Source organism: Cnephaeus nilssonii (genome assembly GCF_951640355.1).
Source record: "Cnephaeus nilssonii genome assembly, chromosome: 13".
Taxonomy (NCBI): domain Eukaryota; kingdom Metazoa; phylum Chordata; class Mammalia; order Chiroptera; family Vespertilionidae; genus Cnephaeus; species Cnephaeus nilssonii.
The window spans coordinates 61,227,478-61,248,040 of NC_137084.1; the positions used below are offsets into that span (position 1 = coordinate 61,227,478).

The following is a 20,563-nucleotide window of genomic DNA, read 5'->3' on the forward strand; positions in this document are numbered from 1 at the left end:
GTGCTTTTGCATAATTTTTTCCCCTCTATGCTCATTTTAAAAAATCAGCATGTGGGATTATTGGTTGTCTCTTTATTGGCAGGTGCCTTATTTTTAATGTTTGTGCTATGGGTGTTAATAGACTATCTTACTATAACTTGTGATTCAGCAGAGAGAGAGTTCCTAGGTAGGTAGGAACTTAAGAATTATACCATTTATTCCCTAAATTTTCTCTAAGGAGTACCATTGGTACTCCTTCCTAGAATCTTTCCTTCTTTATTTCTTTCTACTTCACTTTAATCTTTTTGCAAATAACTCAGAAGTTCAGAAGAAATTCAAAACTATAGTAGGGAGGAAACTGTCTCCTTCGTAAAAAACTTCCTGCCTATTTTTGAGGACTTTTCAGGTAAAACTATGAGGGAATTTTTATTTTTAAATATATTTTTTTTATTGATTTCAGAGAAGAAGGGAGAGGAAGAGATAGAAACATCAATGAGAAAAGAGAATCATTGATTGGTTGCCTTCTGCCTGACCCCCACTGGGGATTGAGCCCGCAACCCAGGCATGTGCCCTTGACCGGAATCCAGCCAGGGACCCTTCAGTCTGCAGGCTGGCGCTCTATCCACTGAGCCAAACCAGCTAGGGCATATAAGGGAATTTTTAAAACCACTTTAGGGAAGGATCTCAGGGCCCAAATATGCTTATGCAAAGAGAATGTAATCGTTTTCATGCCTGATGAGACCCTATTTCTTTCATTATTCATCCAAAAAAATCATTTTCCTCTGGAAAATACATTTTTATTTTAATAGAATTTTTATTCATTTTATTAAAAAATGATTTTTATTTGATTCTGCTTGTTCCAGTAAGCCTTTCAGATCAGTTATCCTGAGGGTAAGGGCGTCCTTTTTACTCTCCTGCCCCCGCATCTGTCAGGAAGCCTGAATATAGCAGGTTTCAGTCAGTCTTTGTTTAGTGAGTGTGGCCCAGTTCAACCCACACTGATCACTCTTTCCATGGGTCGTTCACCACTTACTACGATTATTTGGCAGTTCATCTTGCGTGGAACTTCCATGATCTGTTTTTACTGTTTAAAATGTTTTGCTGTTGAACTTTGGATTTCTATTTCAGTTGCAGTTACCTGAAGGTAAGGACTAAGTTTGAATGTACTCCACGTGCAATCCTCTGAGGCAGACAGGAAGTCTGCCCAATTTACAGGGGAGAGAGGTTCAGAGAAGACAAGTAATTTGCCTGAGGTCCCAGGTGAGGTTCTGGGGAGACGGGGAGAGTGATATGGTCAGCGTTGAACTTCAGGAACCATCTGTAGAGCTCTGTAACTTACTCAGCCATTATTTCCCGAAGGCCTTCTGTGGATCAGAGCAGTATTCTAGGCGCTGGCAATGCAGCGTGTGAATTCAGCAAATAAACTCCCCACCCTCTGGTGCTTGGGTCTAGTAGAGGAAGACAGGTAATACATAGAATTTGGATTGGAAAGAGAAGAGGCCAGAGGTTAGAGATATTCGGAGGCTATTCAGGACATCTAAGCCACTGGTCAGGAGAGCCAGACCTGAGGAGTGGCCGAGGGCACGGGAGCTAGGGTCACAGTCTTTGCTACTGCAGGGACACTAAAGATGTCATCTACTGTCACCTTTCCTCATATTGTAATATCAAAGAGAATAAGTGGTATATAATCCTTGCCAATAGAAGACAGTAAACCTAATGGAAGGTGTCTATGTGCGTACTCATGTAAACGTGGGAGTATACGCATATTTATATATTTACTGGTAGCCCTGTGCACGAGTAGCTTGCTGCCGTTTGCCTCAGCTGGCCACCCACCCACTGCTGTTGGTAGCTCTCTGCTGCTCTTAGCTCGCTGCCATGCCCTCCTGTAGCTCTCCACCTCTTGTAGATTGGTTGTGATGTTATGGCATACGGATAATTAGCATATTCCTCTCTTATTATATAGGATAAGCCTATTACACCACTTTCATTTTTTTTCTCAATTCACTGTGGAATAAGAAAACCTAGCTTGGCAGTTGATTAAATGGAGGGAGCAAAGAAGACAGAAGGTCAGAAGTAAATCTAAAATTTCTATCAGGATGACTCATACGAGGATACCGTTTATAGGTTTAAAAAAAAGGCAACCTTGGGAAAGAAAGACTGCTTTTGGGGAAATGACGTGGTCTATGTATATATAGAAACACAGAGCCATCGTTGCATGGCATTGTAGAACTGAAGGCTGCTTAGCGATGATCTACTTCATCTTCTTCAGTTTACAGGTGAGACTGTTGAGGTAGGAGAGAGGGAGTGATTTGCTCAGGGTCATGCCAGTAGTAAGTGGTACAAATGTTACTATCACAATGCTACATGGTATCTTCAATATACTACTTACTAGTACTGTTGTGAAATGGGGTAAATTATATAAGGTTTCCCACACTTTGAACAATTATAAAGACAGTGTTAATTAAAATACATTTCATTTTTAAAATTGAGCTATAAGCTGTTAAAGTGTGTATACATTTTTTGACACCCTGTGTGCGTATGTGTGTATTTAATCTTTACCCAAGGATATGCTTTCATTGATTTGGAGAGAGAGAGGAATGGAGAGGGAGAGAAAAAGAGAGAGTGAAATATCGATCGGTTGCCTTCTGTCCACACCCTGACCAGGGGTCAAACCCATAGCCTAGGTATGTGCTCTGATTAAGAATCAAGCCCACAACTTTTTGGTGAATGGGACGATGCTCCAATCAATTGAGCCACCCAGCCAGGGCTAAATTTTATATTTCATGGAGCTTGTGTAGGTATCTTTTACTGGTTAAATGTTTGATCCCCCTCACTGGGTTGTGTGCCAGGGAGACCCAAATAAGAAGGCATGATCCTCACCTTTCAGGAGTTTAGAGTCTGTGTAGGTAAATAATTGCCATCTCCGGTGTTCACTGACCTACTGAGATCTGTGCCAGTGGAGTAGACATTGGAGGAGGGCTCGGGCCTGCTGGGCTGCAGCAGGCAAGGACTTCCTCAGAAAGTAGCTCTGGAGCCATCGCATGCAGCATGGCTAGGAATCCCCAGGAGGACATGGTGACATGCATCTTTCTAGGCAGAGGGACAAATGTGAGCAAAGGCTCAGAGGCCAGAGAGAGCCAGCATGTCTGGGATCTGTATGTTCTTAGGTGCGTTAGAGCTTAAACTCCAAGGGCTTGCCAGTGAGGGTGGGGTGGTGGTGGCCTGAAATGTTATTGGAAGGTAAGGCAGCACCCGCTACACCAAGCATGTCAAACTCAAAGGCTAACACGGGCCAAATAAACAAGGTTTAAGTGTATGTGGGCCTCAAAAAAACAAAAGCTTCAATTTTCATAGAAACATAGGTTTATTTCGATAGAGACATGCTGAATACAAAGGGCTGAAATAAATGAGTAATCGTTAACATAAAATAAGAGAACATTTTAATAAAAATTAATATTTTTTCTTGAACATGAACTTACCAGACACTGAATAACTGCATAAATTAATAAGCATAATGCAAATAAACCTATTTTTCTTGTTCTCCGAAAGCGAAATATTATTTCCTGTTGCGCACACCAAACAAGTTAGTCCAAGACTAATGATGTGGCAATCGGCTGCTAAAGTATTCGCTGCTAGTATTAGTGGAGAGAAATGGTGCGCCTGCGCATAAGGTGCGTAAGGGACATGAATGCAACAGGATTATAGTAATCAGTCATTAGCGAACGTTGTAGTGCATTATTAATTATCCTATATAATAAAAGCGTAATATACTAAGTCCGTGGTCGGCAAACTGAGGCTCGCGAGCCACATGCGGCTCTTTGGCCCCTTGAGTGTGGCTCTTCCGCAAAATACCATGGCCTGGGCGAGTCTACTTTGAAGAAGTGGCGTTAGAAGAAGTTTAAGTTTTAAAAATTTGGCTCTCAAAAGAAATTTCAATCGTTGTATTGTTGATATTTGGCTCTGTTGACTAATGAGTTTGCCGACCACTGCCTTAGCAGCTAAGTGTCTGACCGTTCATTCGACTGTTTGTTCGACCGTTCCATCAGTTGCTATGATGCGCACTAACCACCAGGAGGCAGACGCTCCAACCGGTAGGTTAGCTTGCTGCTGGGGTCCAGCTGATTGGGACTGGGCAAAATGGGCTGGACCCGCAGTCCCTCCCCGGTAGGCCAACCTCCCGCAGTCCCTCCCCAGTTGGCCAGCCCCTATTGGCCCAAACAGGCTGGGCAAGACGGCCCCGATAGTCGGCCAGGCCGAGGGACCTCACCGTGCACTGGGCCTCTAGTTATGTATAACAGGATATTGTAAAAATTAAGTTACGAAATTTTTATTAAAACGTTTCTCATATTTCGTTATATTGTCTAGGTCGCAAAAATATTCGTTGCGGGCCTCGAATTTGACATGCTTGTGCTACACCATGTTATAGAATGTCAGTTTCATCCTGTAACTAGTTACTGAGGAATTTTGTGGAGAGCATTGATGTGATTAGGTTTTCCTAGTGGAACAATCTTCCAGGGTAGCGTGGGAGACAGGTTGCTGCCTGAGGGGTGGGTTTGGAAATGGGAATGAGCCCAGTGTCGGAGAAATAGATGAGCAGGCTGTTGGAATGAATGGTCTGGGGATGAGACGCCAAGGGCTTATAAGTGTGGAATGAACACAGATCTTGTGCAATGAATCAGATCCTGGCTCTGTCTCTTCCTACCTCTGTGACATCTGAGATTTACCTTTTCTAAACCTCTCTTCTTATCTGTAAGACTGGGGGAATTAATATCTGCCTCATATGGAACAAAAGAGTATCTGGAGAGAATTTAGTGCAGTGGCATATCATATGCACTTTAAAATGGTTCTTGTGGTTGTATTGTGGTTATTAATAATCATCTTGGAGATTGGCATGGGAATAGAGAGGGTTGGGAGGGATATTTTGGGGGTAGAATTGACAAGCAGTCACTGACTAGGTGTTGGGATAAGGGAGAAGAAGGAATTTTGGAAAACTCAGGTTTCTAGCTTGGCAAAAATTAGACAAAGCAGGGATGCAGAGGGCTGGGTGGGTGAGTAGGCCTCTCGGGGTGAGGCGGACATGTGGAGTTTGAAGGACTCATGGACCATTGGCTGGCAGTTGTAGGTATGTGGGTCATGAGTCAGTCGTTGAAGATGAGCAGTGGATGTGATGGCCCCGAGATTCTGCTGAGTGAGGGTGGAAGAACACTGAGGGCAGAGCTGTGGCAAACACCGGAGTTGAGGGGCAGGTGGAGAAAAGGTAGGCCGGGAAGGAGTGGGCAGAGAGGCCGGAGCCAGGACCTGGGTGCCGAGTTAGGAGAGCATTTCAGGAAGTGGGCGATCACCATGCCATATGCTTCAGGGAGGGTTGGTTGTGTCGTGTGAGAGCTGGAAAATTCTCGCTGGGCTTGGTTAGTAGTCGGAGCAGGAGGGAGGGCAGTGCCTGGAGCATTTGGAAAGTGGAGACCGCAAGCGACCATTGCTTACTGAGGACAATTAGGAGAAAAGGGAAGGAGAGAGGAAAGGTGTTAGAGGTACATGCAGGGAAGGCCAAGGGAAGGAGGCTTCCTTTTTGTTTGGTTTTGGTTTCGTTTTTTTGCTTGTATTTTTTTAAGATGGAAAAGATGTGGCATGTTTATATGAAGAAGAGAGGGGGCCATGAGGGAGATTAAAGGAAAGGGCAGGGGTGAAGGATGGAGCAAGACCTAGGAGGAAGCAGGAGGCCAGAGAAGGGAGAGTATTAGAGACACTTAGAATTGGAGAAGTACTTCCATGAGAACCTGCAGGGTACATGGAGGTGGTGGTGGATTTAAAACCTTGTTACATGCTACTCCCGTTAGAATGTTAATTATTTACCACATACTAGCAGACTTATATTGCTGTGGAACAGCCTGATACCTTTTTCTCCTATGTTTACCTTATAGTTGAGGATCCTCTTTGTAACTTCCACTCCCCGAACTTCCTGAGGATCTCAGAGGTGGAAATGAGAGGTTCCGAGGATGCGGCAGCTGGAACAGTATTGCAGCGGCTGATCCAGGAACAACTGCGCTATGGCACCCCGACCGAGAACATGAACTTGCTGGCCATTCAGCACCAGGCCACAGGGAGTGCAGGACCAGCCCACCCGACAAACAGCTTTTCTTCCTCTGAAAACCTCACTCAAGAAGACCCACAAATGGTCTACCAGTCGGCACGCCAGGAACCGCAGGGTCAAGAACACCAGGTGGACAATACGGTGATGGAGAAACAGGTCCGGTCCACGCAGCCTCAGCAGAACAACGAGGAGCTGCCCACCTACGAGGAGGCCAAAGCGCAGTCCCAGTTCTTCAGGGGGCAGCAGCAGCAGCAGCCGCCGCAGCAGGGGGCCGTGGGTCACGGTTACTACATGGCGGGGGGCACCAGCCAGAAGGCCCGGACTGAGGGGAGGCCCACGGTGAGCCGTGCCAACAGCGGACAGGCGCATAAGGACGAGGCGCTGAAGGAACTTAAGCAGGGCCACGTCCGCTCGCTCAGTGAGAGAATCATGCAGCTGTCGCTGGAGAGGAATGGTGTTAAGCAGCACCTCCCTGGCTCAGGGAGTGGCAAGGGGTTCAAGGCGGGAGGGGGACCCTCCCCAGCCCAGCCTGCAGGTAAAGTGCTGGACCCCCGGGGTCCTCCACCCGAGTACCCCTTCAAGCCCAAGCAAATGATGTCCCCGGTCAGCAAGACCCAGGAGCACGGACTTTTCTACAGCGACCAGCACCCGGGCATGGTCCACGAGATGGTCAAGCCTTACCCTGCTCCTCAGCCCGCGAGAACGGAAGTGGCCGTCCTGAGGTACCAGCCACCCCCGGAGTATGGGGTAACAAGGTGATTATCAAGCTTAGCCCTTTCACTCGGCTTTTCAAAACCCAGCAATCAGGCTTTTAGCATTTGTCATTTTCAAGGCATGTTAGGTTTTTGTCAGCAGGGTTTTGTTTTTTTCCTTCTCTTGTGCATATTATTGAATAAGCCAGTTTTGGACCAAAATATGTCGAGTGGAACAGATCCGAGGGCAGTTGGGGATTTATGAGTGTAGAGGAGGAGCCTGAGTTGCTAGCCGTCCTTGGGCGCTCTGCCTGGTGGCCAGGCAAAGGAGGAATTTTCCTGGCTGGCTCTGTGGAGAGCGGCCAAACTCCTGGAACATATTATTACTACGGGTTTCACAGGGTGTTTCTTCATTGTAGGTTTTAAAGAAAAATGTAGTCTAAATGCTTGGAACGGTGGAGTTAAAGGGACCGTAGAAATCATATAGTCCCATCCCCATATTCCGCAGATGACAAGCTAAAGCCTGGAGAGATTAATAAATTTCCACAGTGCACACTCCGAGGCAGCTGGAGCTCGGATCAAGTGTCCTGATCGCCAGAGTCCTTTCCCTCCATTACCCTTAGTCGCTCTTCTGACTGGCGGATGGAGTCAGCAGCACTTACCGAGAGTGTATCCTGTGCAGCCCTGGTTCGGAGATAAGGAAATGGTCCTTCCTCTCGAGGACCTACAGCACTGTCTCCAGGGAGACGGGCATCTGAGCACATCATTGCAGTGCAGGGTGCTGTTTTAGGACAGGAGTGTGAGAGAGCGCTAGGATGACTCACAAGCGGAGGGAGTGGGGAGAGCGCCACAGGGACGTGACATCTGAGTTGGGTCTTCAGGGATTAATCAGAGTTTGGGGGTTAGAGGTGAAGGAGCAGGATGTACTATGCAGGGGGATTATCGCTTCTTCAGACGGTTTAGGAGGTTTTGTCTGAATTGAGCTGCCGTCCTGCAGAGCACTGGTGGGATAGGGTGTGGTAAGAGGTGGAAGAGGTGTTTGGACATGGAAGTTGAGGCCAGTGGGTGAAGGTCTTTAAGCGTCATACTCAGAAGTTTAGAATGTATCCATAAACAATTGTGGTTTTGGCCCTAGCCGGTTTGGCTCAGTGAATAGAGCGTCGGCCTGCGGACTAAAGGGTCCCAGGTTTGATTCCGGCCAAGGGCACATGCCCCTGTTGCGGGCTCCATCCCCCCTCCCCATTAGGGGGCGTGCAGGAGGCGGCCAATCAATGATTCTCTCTCATCATTGATGTTTCTATCTCTCTCCCTTCCTCTCTGAAATCAATGAAAAAATATATATTTTAAAAAATTGTGGTTTTGTTTGTGTTTTTTTAAATATATTTTTATTTATTTCAGAGATGAAAGGGCGGGGGGAGAGAGAGAAACATCAATGATGAGAGAGAATCATTGATCAGCTGCCTCCTGCATGCCCCCTACTGGGGATCGAGCCTACAACCCCCAGCATGTGCCCTGACTGGGAATCAAACTGTGACCTCCTAGTTCATCATCTGGGCCATAAACAATTGTTCTTAAGTAGAGACTATGCTGGTGTTTAATAAAAAGGCTGACTTCAATGGCAGTAAGGGCAAATTGGAGGGAAGAGAGAATGGAGGCCGTGAGGACCTCCGGGGACAGTTTCAATAGCCCAGATAGGAAATGGTGAGGGTGGCGTAGGTTTGAGACCATGGTCTAGGGCCGTGGTTGGCAAACTGTGGCTCGCGAGCCACATGCGGCTCTTTGGCCCCTTGAGTGTGGCTCTTCTACAAAATACCACGGCCTGGGCGAGTCTATTTTGAAGAAGTGGCGTTAGAAGAAGTTTAAGTTTAAAAAATTTGGCTCTCAGAAGAAATTTCAATCGTTGTACTGTTGATATTTGGCTCTGTTGACTAATGAGTTTGCCGACCACTGGTCTAGGGGAGCATGATATGCTAAGGGAGGAGGGGAAATAGAATGGACAGGATTTAGTGATTGTCTAGGTATGGAAGTTGAGGAATAGGGCAGTTGAAAATAAGGTGATTGGCAATCGCTCAGGAGGGAAATGGGGATTTGCCAGCATTTAGATGTTGCTGACTTTGCCTGCGGAGAGAGAGCATGGGGCATGAGGAGAGAAGACCAGCGGCCACGGCCTGTTTATTGGACAGTCTTCATTCTCACAAAGGACTTATTTATCTGTTTCTAAATCGAATGGGCTGAGGCTTCTCCTTGGTGTGCAGGGCATACCTCGGTCTACATCTTCTGAAAGGGAGTTACTGGCCTTGGCAGAGAGAGAGCTGGCCTGCCGTCCACTCGCCGCCCAGCTGCTGACACCTTCCCCCCGGAGGTCGGGAAAGCCAGCTGTTCAACAGTGTGCCAACATATAGACTCCTGACAGGCGCAGAACTCCTTCCTAGCGTGGGCACAGTCTGACCCCACTGGGGAATCCAGGATGGGGCTCCTGTTCTTACCCTTTCTCAGTTCCTTAGCCAAAGGAGAAATTTAAACTCAAAAACAATCAGGTTTGAAGAGGAAAATAAAGCAGTCTTCACGTCTCTGGTGTTTGTACCACATTGGCTGACCATAGCTGCTTAAAATAATCCATGGTGTTTTAGCCCATGAGGATGGTATCAGAGTTTGGTTTGGGACAGTTCACATTTTTCCCCTGAATGTTTAACTCAACCTCTAGAGCTCGACAGAAGGTGAAAATATCCCTAGGTGAAGTCTCCTTCCTTCCCTTTGGAGTCACTGTTTGTTAATAAGGCGATTGGCAATGCGTAAAGTGGACTGTTTTGCTTTTTCTTTACTTGGCAGTAGGTGTGATATAAGGTGGGAGGCATAGTAAGAGGAGGAGGAAAGCACTTCTTGGAGATCTACTCCTTATTTGTGGAAAGTGTCATTTGTCTCAAATTTGTGACGTCAGAAAGAAGAAGAAATGCATGAGGGATTTGAGCCAGTTGCCAGACTTGGCAGCCAGATTGACATGACATCAAAATGTCCCGGGAGACGTAACAGACAGGCCATTGAGGCTGGGCCCCAGCACCACAAGGCCCCTTTGTGAGCCTGGCCATGGCCAGCCAGCGTGGCTCCGGCGGCCCCGCCTTGGCTGAAGGGGTAAACAGAGTTGCCTCCACACCATTTCTGCTTCAGCTGCATTCGCTGTGGCCTGAGCTCCAGGGGCTGGATCTGAAACTCAACACTGAGTGATATACAAGTCATCCCTTCTGCTTACAGGGTTTTCTGTTTGTCATTAATGGTGATGGTTTAGAAAGCTGCAGGCTATTGGGGCAATACACCATAGACTCCTGGCGGAGGAGAGGCCTCTGAGTGAGATCGCTGGGTCCATATCCTTGCCTGGAGCTGCAGAAATGGGCTCAGTAGGTTGCGCATACTTATTCTCTCACCTGCTCTGATCTGCAAAGATGGACATGTGTGGTGGATTTTTGTAAAGCACATTAGGCTCCCTTAGTGGGAAGCGCCATGGAGGGGCCACTAGCGAAGGCCTAGTGCACACCTCGACTGTTGTTGTGGGTGAGCTCCTGGGGTTGGTGACGTGGAGACTGAGGTGAGCTCACCTTGCTGAGGTCGCTGGTGGGGCCCCGGGACCATGAGCCGACATGGATAGGGCTCCGGTTTGTTCCTGTGCCCTCTTCCCTTTCCTGCATCCTGAAAGCGGAAATGGGTAGGAATGAAGACAGGGTGAGAATGGGGCAGGTTGTTTATGGAGAGCTGTGTCTTTAAAAAAAAAAAAAAAAAAAAAAAGACAAGCATTTGGATATTGATTCTGACTCTCGCTTTGTGAAAATAGAGCACTTCCAGGGTGATGGATGAGTTGGCTCATGCTGGCTGTGCTGCTGACGGAAGTGAATGCATGAATGAACATCGGTGGACGGTCTGATTTTTATCAGAGCAGTTTGGAGTAGTCAAATGCATGTTTATTTTCCCAAAAAAATATCAACAGCGATATTTCCAAAGTGGAAACTAAAGATACTAAAAAAATCACTTAAAATATCCTACTTTTGTAATATGCCCACTGTTAACTTTTTTCCTATACAAATTAATTTTTTCACATGTTATAATCATAGACTATACTGAGTTTAGTATCTTAGCTTTTGTTGGATAGTATCTTATCATGTTTTTCCACAATGTTTGTTTCCATACCATCCTTTTATTTCTGCATTGCATAAAGCATATAATCTACATCACTTTATGAATAACGTTGTGAGCATCATCATGCATATCAAATTTTCCATATTTTGGTTTCATTCCTTAGGAATCCTTATTTAGAAATGAAATTATTGGGTAAATTGTAGTGAACATTTAATAAAAGACTTCTGATACTGGATAACTTTGCAAAAATATTACAGTGCCTGATCACTGTACTTTGACTAATACGGGTCAGTACAATTAGAAAAAGCTTTGCTAATTAGTGTTAACTCCTTATTTTAACTTGCAGTTATCAGCAAGGTTAAATTTGGGGAGGGTCTATTGCAGTAGTTAGATTGTTCTGATCTGGAACGTTGGTTCTGACACTTGCTCTGATTCCCAGTTTCCAGAACTCGGTTGCCACCCTTAGCAGGTAACAGTGGAGCACAGGTGGTGCTGGCAGGAGGCTGCACCTCCGAGCGCCTGCGGTGTGCCAGGCGCCTGGTGTGGGTTATCCTTAATCTTCCCAACACTTCTAAAGGGTGCATACTATTAATATCCCTGTTTTTACAGGTGGTACACCTTAGGCTTAGAGAGAGAGATTGAAGTAACTTAGTCACGGGCACCACCTGGGAAGTGCAGGAGCCAGGGTGCCCCCTCGGTCAGTTGTCACACACTGCGCCGCCCGTGAGTTCACACCGTATGGATGTGTGTCTACTCTGTGCTGCCGTGGATGCAAAGATTTGCGTTTTCACTTGGTGTCACCTACCTGGGTGAATTTCTAATCAGGTGTACATATCGCACCTGATGTCCAGCCTGCACTTTGTCTACCTCTGTTTTGTTCTTTGTCAGGAGGACCAGAATACTGATTAAGTATTCCGGACTTGCCTGGCCAGCGTGGCTTGTTGGGCATCGACCTATGAACCAGGAGGTCACTGCTTGATTACCAGTCAGGGCACATGCCCCGGTTGAGGGCTTGATCCCCAGTGTGGGGTGTGCAGGAGGCAGCCAATCAATGATTCTCTCTCATTGATGTTTCTATCTCTCCTTTCCTCTCTCTGAAATCAACAAAAACATTTAATTAAAAAGAAAAAAAGAGAAAAAGTCACTCCTTTTGGTAAAATGAGTGTTTTCTCCTCTCTGAGCCTCCCCATTGCCGTTTTCGCCCTTTCTCTGGGCTAAATCTAGCAGGTTTGACGTACTAGCTGCCTGGAAGCAGAGAGAAGAGTGGAGGCTGTTTATATTAATATTTTATTCATCTAGGAATATATGGATTTGCTTTCTAGCATGTAGATGGATACTTGATAAAAGCATGGAGAGAGGAAAGGAGAGATAGAAACATCAATGAGAGAGAATCATTGATTGGCTGCCTCCTGCACGCCCCCCACTGGGGATCAAGCCCGCAACCGGGGCATGTGCCCTGACTGGGAATCGAGCAGTGACCTCCTGGTTTATAGGTCAACGCCCAATGAGCCACGCTGCCCCGGCAAGTCCGGAATACTTAACCAGTATTCTGGTCCTCCTGAAAAAGAAAAAAAACAGAGGAGGCAGGGAGCAAAGGGGGACAGAGCCCCAGAGGACATGTGGCAAATTAGAAAGAATGCCTCTCTCTCCACAAGAAACCCATATCAACCCAACAGTGCTGCCAGAATGTAAATTAAATCGTGAACAAGCGTAAAGACATGTGCTAAAGGGCAGGGCGGACTCTTGGCGGGCCTGAGGTTTGGAACGAGCTGGAGAAAGCATGTTTGGTGATCCCGTCTTCCTTGAGTCAGAAATGGCTGGAGGAGGAAGGAGAATGTTTGCAGTAAGTGTACATTACCAAAGTGGGGGGTTATGATTTGCAGTTTATATAGTTGTGAAAATAAGTTGCTGTGTGGGGCCAAAAGGTAAGCCAGGCCCACAGCTATGGGATGAAAAACTATGCATTGTCCGTAACAAAATGAGGCCGTGGAGCCTTGTTTAAATTCCACCAGCTAAACATGTGTTTTGAATACCAGCATTAGAACTCAGGAGTTTCTCCAATTTTTAAGCTGAATTATAGCTGGGTGAGCCAAGTCAAATGCCCTGTTTATCCTGAAAAACAGCTCTGCAGTATGGGAATTTCAAAAGGCGAGGGTCAAGTTCAGGTTACTTTCTCAGGAAACCTAACGCAATTCCAGCTGTACTGAATTAAATGAGTGACTTCTCCAAACAGAGGATTATCAATATCCATCCTGCATGGCAATCGCATGACCATAGTTTACCCAAAAGTTGAGTCTTGATATGAACATTTGTCAGTTTTACGGTGTCCGCACAGCCAAAGGGAACACACTGGGAAGCTGTGGGTTTGAAGGTTCCAGGGGGTTGGAGTTCTGGCTCTTCCTCTTTGTGACAAATTGCATACGTTCTCTGAGCCTCAGTTTCCTTATCTGCAACTTGTTACAGCTCATTTTCCCTAAAACTAACCGATTTTCTTCCTTACATAAATAACACTTATTCGTTATAGAAAATTTAGAAGGACAGATAATTTCTATTCTTACCACCCCCCTAAAAAAAAAAAAAGCAGAAGAAGGAAAATAGAAATTGCCTATAGTCTCATTACCCAAAGATAACCACTGTTAAATACTCTGTTCATTATGTTACTTTGAGGGTCAGAAAAGTATAAGAAAATACTGTAAGTTGGAAAGCTCTATGTAATATGTATCTTTAGTGAGTGAGAAATCATAAAATTTAAACCTACTCATAGCCAAGAAGCCTTTTATTATTTCACCTCATTTTTTAATTCTTTTATTTCACTTTGTTTACTTTTCTCTGATTACTAAAACAACTATGCTGTTTTTGCTTATCTTTATTTTTCAATTTTCTATAATGTACATGTATTACTGAGATAATGAAGTGCTTTTTCAAATAGCCATACATGTTCACTATAGAAATTATATAAAGAATAGAAAAATATGAGAAACCAAAAGAAATCCATAATCCTGTTACTCTGAACTCTTGTCCTGGTTCCTTCTAGTCATTTTTCTATGCATTTCATTTTACACAGATGAAATCCTAATATGTATCATATCTTGGGAATTTAAAAAGAAACCTTTGCCAAGGAGTTCAGTAAAAGCTTGTTGAACTGAATTGTTAATGTTGATAAACTGAAAAAAGTTGTTTTGATTTTATTTCTCTATTAATAAGTTTCCTTTGGAAAATGTATTTAGCTGCTTGCATTTCTTTGTTCAAATTACCTGATCACATCTTTCATCTGTTTATCCATCTATTTATCTTGTCATGTTTTGAAAAAAATTTTTCAATCACACAAGCCATATTTATTAGCACAATGGCCTAATCTATAATAATAAAAGTGTAATATGCTAATTAGACTGGACAGCCAAACGACCTTCCGGACGTCATTCCGGAATCCTTTTGGACAAAGCTACGGTGGCGGGCACCAAGGTAGAGGTGGTTAGGGGTGATCAGGCAGGCAGGTGAGCAGTTGGGGGCGATCAGGCAGGCAGGCGAGTGGTTAGGGGTGATAGGGCAGGCAGAATGGTTAGGAGCCAGCAGTCCTGAATTGTGTGGGAGGGATGTCCTACTGCCAGTTTAGGCCCGATTCTGCAGGGATCAGGCCTAAACTGCAGTCAGACGTCCCCCGAGGGGTCCTAGATTGCTAGAGGGTGCAGGCCGGGCTGAGGGGACATCCCTCCTCCCCCGTGCACAAATTTTGTGTACCAGGCCTCTAGTTGTAGACAAACATCTAGATTAACACACTGATCACTACTGATGCTTGGGGACCTGGAGACAGCAGAGTGGGGACTGCTGGTCTATTTGCATAAATTGCTCTGATGCTCACTGGATTCTGGAATTATCTCTCCAAAATGAGGCCTTTGGTATACGGGCAGTGTGGTGCAAAGCAGTACTGTCTAATAGAAATATAATGTGAGCCATTGTCTAATTAAAAATTTTCTAGCAGCCACATTTTTAAAAAGTTAAACAGGTGAAATTAATTTTAAAACATGTTTTAGTTACCCATTTAAAAACATTTTTAAAACCCATTATATCTAAAACTTTATCACTTCGATAGGTAATCAACATAAAAAACTATTAATGAGCCCTAGCCATTTTGGCTCAGTGGATAGAGCATCAGCCTGTGGACCGAAGGGTTCCAGGTTCGATTCCAGCCAAGGGCACATGCCTGGGTTGCAGGCTTGATCCCCAGTGGGGGGTGTGCAGGAGGCAGCTGATCAATGATTCTTTCTCATCATTGATGTTTCTATCTCTCTCTCCCTTCCTCTCTGAAATCAATAAAAATAATATTTTTAAAAAATTACTTAAACTATTAATGAGATATTTACATTTTTGTACTAAGTGTTTACATATTGGCGTGTATTTGACTCTTCCTGCACATCTTGATTGAGACCATCCACACTTCAGGTGGTTGGTGACCACGTGTGGCTTGTGGCTCCTGTTTGGATAGCAGAGGTCTAGAAGAAGTGAGCATCTGTGTCCAAGAGAGAGTGTATGGACATCACCTTGAAGCTACGCTCTTGTTCTGCATTGCATTGCAAGAAAACTACAGGAGGGGAGCTTTTAAGGTCTCAGGTACGCTTTGCTTCCTCATTGAGGCTTTAGGATTTGGGATTGTGGTTCTCCATCACATAGAAAATTTAGAAGGACAGATAATTTCTACTCGCCCCCCCTCAAAGAAAAAGCAAAAGAAGGAAAATAGAGTACCAAGGGCAGTGTGTCTTGCCTTTTTCCTAATACCCATTGACAATGTGCAATAAAACAACATAGGCTAATGGTTATTAAATCCTTTCCTAAAGATAGACACTGTATAGCCCTAGTCGGTTTGTCTCAGTGGATAGGGCATCAGCCCGTGAACTGAAGGGTCCTGGGTTTGATTTCGGTCAAGGGAGTGTACCTCAGTTGCAGACTCGAGCTCCTGTCCTGGTTGGGGTGTGTGGGGGAGGCAACCAATTGATGTGTCTCTCTCACATCGATATTTCTCTCTGTGTGTCTCTTCCCCCTCCCTTCCACTCTCTCTCTAAAAAAAAAAAAAGACACTGTATGCAATGCTGTATGTGCATTATCTCACTTACTGCTTACAGCAACTCTACTCTATAGTTACATGGCTAGAAAGAAGCAGAACCAGAAGAAAAAAAAGAGAGACCCCATATTAAGGAACAGTGCTGTCCTATGTCAACATGGGAGAAAGCCTGGTAAGGTGAAGTGTGGTGGGTTCAAGACCCCCAGTTCAAAGCCCAGGTTTTTGCTTTTTTTAAAAAAAAAAACAACACACGTTTTTATTGATTTCAGAGAGTGGAAGAGAGAGGGAGCGAGAGAGAAAAACATCAATGATGAGAAGGAATCATCCATTGGCTGCCTCTTGCATGCCCCCTACTGGGGATCAAGCCCACAACCCGGGCATGTGCCCTGCCTGGGAATTGAACCGTGACCTCCTGGTTCATGGGTCGATGCTCAACCACTGAGCCACACTGGCTGGGCCATGTTTTTGCTTTGTCAAGACTGTGATATCTCTGGTTTGTGAATGTTCTGCGCCTTAGTTTGCATACTTTAAAAATAGGGCAATAATATATGACATGAGAGCAGTGAATGCCCAAGCTTGTGAGAATTAAATGACACAATGGATTTAAAGTGTTAGGCATGGAACATTTACACACAGGTATAATGTAAGTACATAATTTTAAATAAGCTTGTGTATGACTGCTTGTTAAGTGCAGAGAGGAGCAAATGGACTGTTGACTAGATGTCACAATGACCTTATTTCCCTAATCTAAATGACATCATCACCCTAGTTTTGAGCTGCATTTTGTGACCCCCAAATACAGTTGAAGGAGGGCAGTGGCAGGAGCTATATTATTATATTGGCAACTCCGTGGTCTGAGATTCTGCCTATATTATGCAGAACAGACATAAATGCCAGCGGTCTCTTCCTTAACAATACGATGTTGTGGGGATAGCCATCCTTTGAAAGCACATCAGGCACATGTGGTCTCCTGACTTGCTCTTGGGCTTGGGTCAAATCCATCGACAACATTAATGGGTATCAACTTAGTATTAAGTAATAACCTTTTACCCTCAAAAAAGCCATGCTAAAAATTAGGGAGAAAAGAAATACGTGTTTGAAAAATTAAGTGTTACATTTAAATAAAAATTCAAGAGAACAAAAAATTCAAATGACATAAGACCAATGGCAGTAGATTGTCGGGAGTGTGATTCAGGCACGGTTGTAAGCTCGGAGGAGAGACGTGGGCGCACATTATGGGGTTGGGCTGTGCGCAGCTTGGCCCACATTCACAGTGGAGGACCAGCCTACAGGGCTTCCCGGTATGGCCCCTATTCTGTCTCTTACATGTGCTCTCTAAAAGCTGACCCCTATTCTGTCTCTTACATGTGCTCTCTAAAAGCTGACCCCTATTCTGTCTCTTACATGTGCTCTCTAAAAGCTGGCCCCTATTCTGTCTCTTACATGTGCTCTCTAAAAGCTGACCCTATTCTGTCTCTTACATGTGCTCTCTAAAAGCTGTGATTCTTGTTTTCAACCCATCACGGTGGACTTGGGGAGAAGAGGCTTCAGCCCTGCTCAGACCTCTTCAAACAACTGGCTAGTTCATGGCAGATGGAAAAAGGTCACTTGCTGCGGTGTTCCAAGGCTCATTGATCCCTTGAGAAAGGGAACCGGACAGGTTGATGGCACCTGCCTCAGTTTTTTGTAATTTTTTTTTCAATTGATGAGAGAGAGAGAGAGAGAGAGAGAGAGAGAGAGAGAGAAATTGGTTGCCTCCCCCACATGCCCCCATCCGGACTCAAACCCACAACCTGGGTATCGAACGTGTCACCTTTTGGTGTAAGGAATAACCACTCCAACCAACTGACACACCTGCCAGGGCTACCTGCCCCCGTTTTTATAAGGATTCTGCAAGGTGATGAAATGTGGTGCCCGGCAGGTAGCATAGACCCTCAGGTTAGTTGAATGTTGTCTGGAGAGAAGACTTGAACCGGTGAAAGATGCTGACGTTGATTGTAAGAGAACCACTCAGGCCGGTTTCTAGCCTTCATGTTTCCCCCGGAGGATGTTGGAGCCTCAGGTGTCAGGGTGTGAATCGTGGACACGGTGGTGGCTCAGACTGGGCCACAGGAACCCAGGAGCAGAGGACCACAGGGGCTGCCTGCCCCCTCAGCTTTCACCAATACAGGGCAGTGGTGAGCTGCATAGACCCTGGAGTCAAAAAGCCAGGGCTTGGAGCTCCTTTATGTTCCTCATATCTCTGTGACAGAGTTACCATCCCGTGCTGTGCCCTTGTCATCTAAACAGAGAGACTGCGGTAGGTCAACATGAGACGGTGCATGTACCAGTAGCCGTGCAGACCACAGTGGTTGGACTGTAGTAAGTGCCCGGTAAATGTTAACCGTAACAGAGAAATTTTATTGGGCTTCTCATGAATGCCGCACTCAGCGCCAGGCTCCGAATTGGGGCTGTGGGATACAAATGATGATTATAGTAATGGTGATTACTAGCCAACACTTGTCCAAGGCTTACTTTGTGCATACTACCTTCTTAAGTCCTGTAACAGTGAGCTCAATGGCATCTAGTCCCAGGAAACGGAGACACGTGATACCGAATAAGCTAGCTCTCTGACTTCACAATCTAACGGGAAATAGGCTCACAAAGTGGACAATGGTGGCATGGAGTTCTGTTCGCAGGTAGTTTCTCAGTAAATGATGGTTCCGTCCCCCCTCTTCCCCTTTTCTCTATGTCCCCATTACTATAAAATACGTATCCCACTGGTGGCTGATCAGTAGCATTCTCTCTGGAAGTTGGGGATAGGTTCTTTCATAGCACACGGACGATCTCGTGTGAAATTTTCCTATTCTTTCCCAACACACTTTCCCCCTCATTTACTCTAAGCCCGAAGCTGGCTGAGTAGTGGGACCAAAAAATAGGGGTTTGCTCTCCTGCCTGCACTTCGTCCGTTATAACGTGGAGTTTATTGAATGTGTAACTGAGTTATCTGTGAGGCCAGTGTTCTCTGTTTAACAGAAGACTCCCCACTTTGGAAAAGCCTATTCTTTCCTGTCCCTTGAGCTTGGCAAAGCTGCATGGGTCGGAGGGAAGCCCTGGTGCTCCGAAAGCCAGGACTGTCGGCTCGCCTGGGTCCCTCAGCTCCCAGGAGACTGACACGTGTATCCCTTGCATTGGACGCAGCGTGAAGTGGGTGCTTAGGAGGTGGGAATGAGTCGAGGCAGTGTAACGTGTGGTTATTTTGTCTTTTGCCAAGGTAACCTCTTTCCATGAGACACGATCAGCAGGATTTAGCCGGCCTTCAGGAATGCACTCATTCAGGAACAGATCTGTGGTTTTGTGGGTTCACCCCAGACAGGAGTACCTGGAACCTGGGTGAAAGCTGGGCATTGTGAATGGCCCTCGGGGGCATTTCCCTCTTGGGATGGAGTTGGACCTCATACGCACAGACCTCCTCCCGCACACGGGCTGACACATATTACACATTTCCATCAAGATGCACACACGTTTCACTTCTAAAGAGATGACCGGATCGTTGTGTGATAGGGGAGGAGAGGGGAGTGAGGGCTTACATCTCCCACGGGCAGCATTCCTTTCTGAAATCGGAGGGTGGCTGGAAGGTGAAACTCACTTAAGGACTAAAGAATCACATCAGCTCCATGGTTCACCTTGCCTTGGGGAACCTGGATCCCAGCTATTTTCACAGGAAATGGAGGGGCTCCTGGATTGAAGGCGTGAGGAATCAGGTGGAGCCGCTGATGTTAGTTCCCTACCCAGGCAAGGCCTGTGGTCAGTATTCCGTTAGGATCTGCCAGGTTTATTCTGTGTCCATCTTTATGAATAGCTGGGTGTCCGTGTAGGGAGGGCTGAGGAGACCCTTGTCAAATTGTCTTCCAGAGTTTGACATTTAGCTGCCAGGAGTCAGCACTCAGAGGAATCCTGGCTACAAGAAATGCTTGTAAAATGTGAGATTTGGAGGCTGGCAGGGTCCAAAAACATTCCAGCAAGTATACTTGAAAATATAAGGCCAGACCACCTCCTGGGAAAATTGGGGGTAGTCCTGAGCTTTGGCTATGGATGGCCACAAGTAACAGGAGGTAACACAGGCTGACTGTTATGGGTTAGAAGTAGCTGGATCTCCAGAGGACCCAGCCCTTTGAGACAGAATGTTGATGATTTGGGGGTTCCCAGATTGAGACCTGAAGGTTGAGGGGGTCAGCAAGGAATCTCGTTTCCCCAAGTCCCTGCGGAAGAGAGGCAGTTGGGGAGCGAGACATTGAGGCTGTCTTTGCTGTGTTTATACCGGTAAAGGTTGTTGTTAGGAGGCCTTGGCTTAGGCTGAAAGCAAAGCCGATGGTTTTTATGAAACAGGTTAACAGGAGTGAGGAGGGGGGATTGTTAGGGAGTAGAGACAGGAAGTGGAAATTCATGATTTAAATGTAGAGCTAGACCCGGAATTCGAAAGATCAAGGGGACACCTCTATGTGTTCTTTTCAACCTGGCTAAAATTAGACTTGATTTCCAGACCTCCTCACCCCGGCAAATCAAAACACAAAAAAAGTAGTTCCTTCCCCAGGACTTCCCCCATTTCATTAAATGGTACCCCATTTGTGTGGATCCCAA

At 45.8% G+C, this 20,563-nt stretch overlaps 1 protein-coding gene across 2 annotated transcripts in view; it reads left to right on the forward strand.

Annotated features, from left to right (window-relative positions):
• The window catches only part of AMOTL1 (angiomotin like 1), a 114,780-nt gene that overhangs the window by 39,802 nt on the left and 54,415 nt on the right, over positions 1–20,563 (forward strand). For both annotated transcript variants that reach the window (XM_079786952.1, XM_079786953.1), the window contains exon 3: positions 5,901–6,825. In XM_079786952.1, coding sequence (XP_079643078.1) covers positions 5,901–6,825 — 925 coding nt within the window. The remainder of the gene's footprint in view (positions 1–5,900; positions 6,826–20,563) is intronic.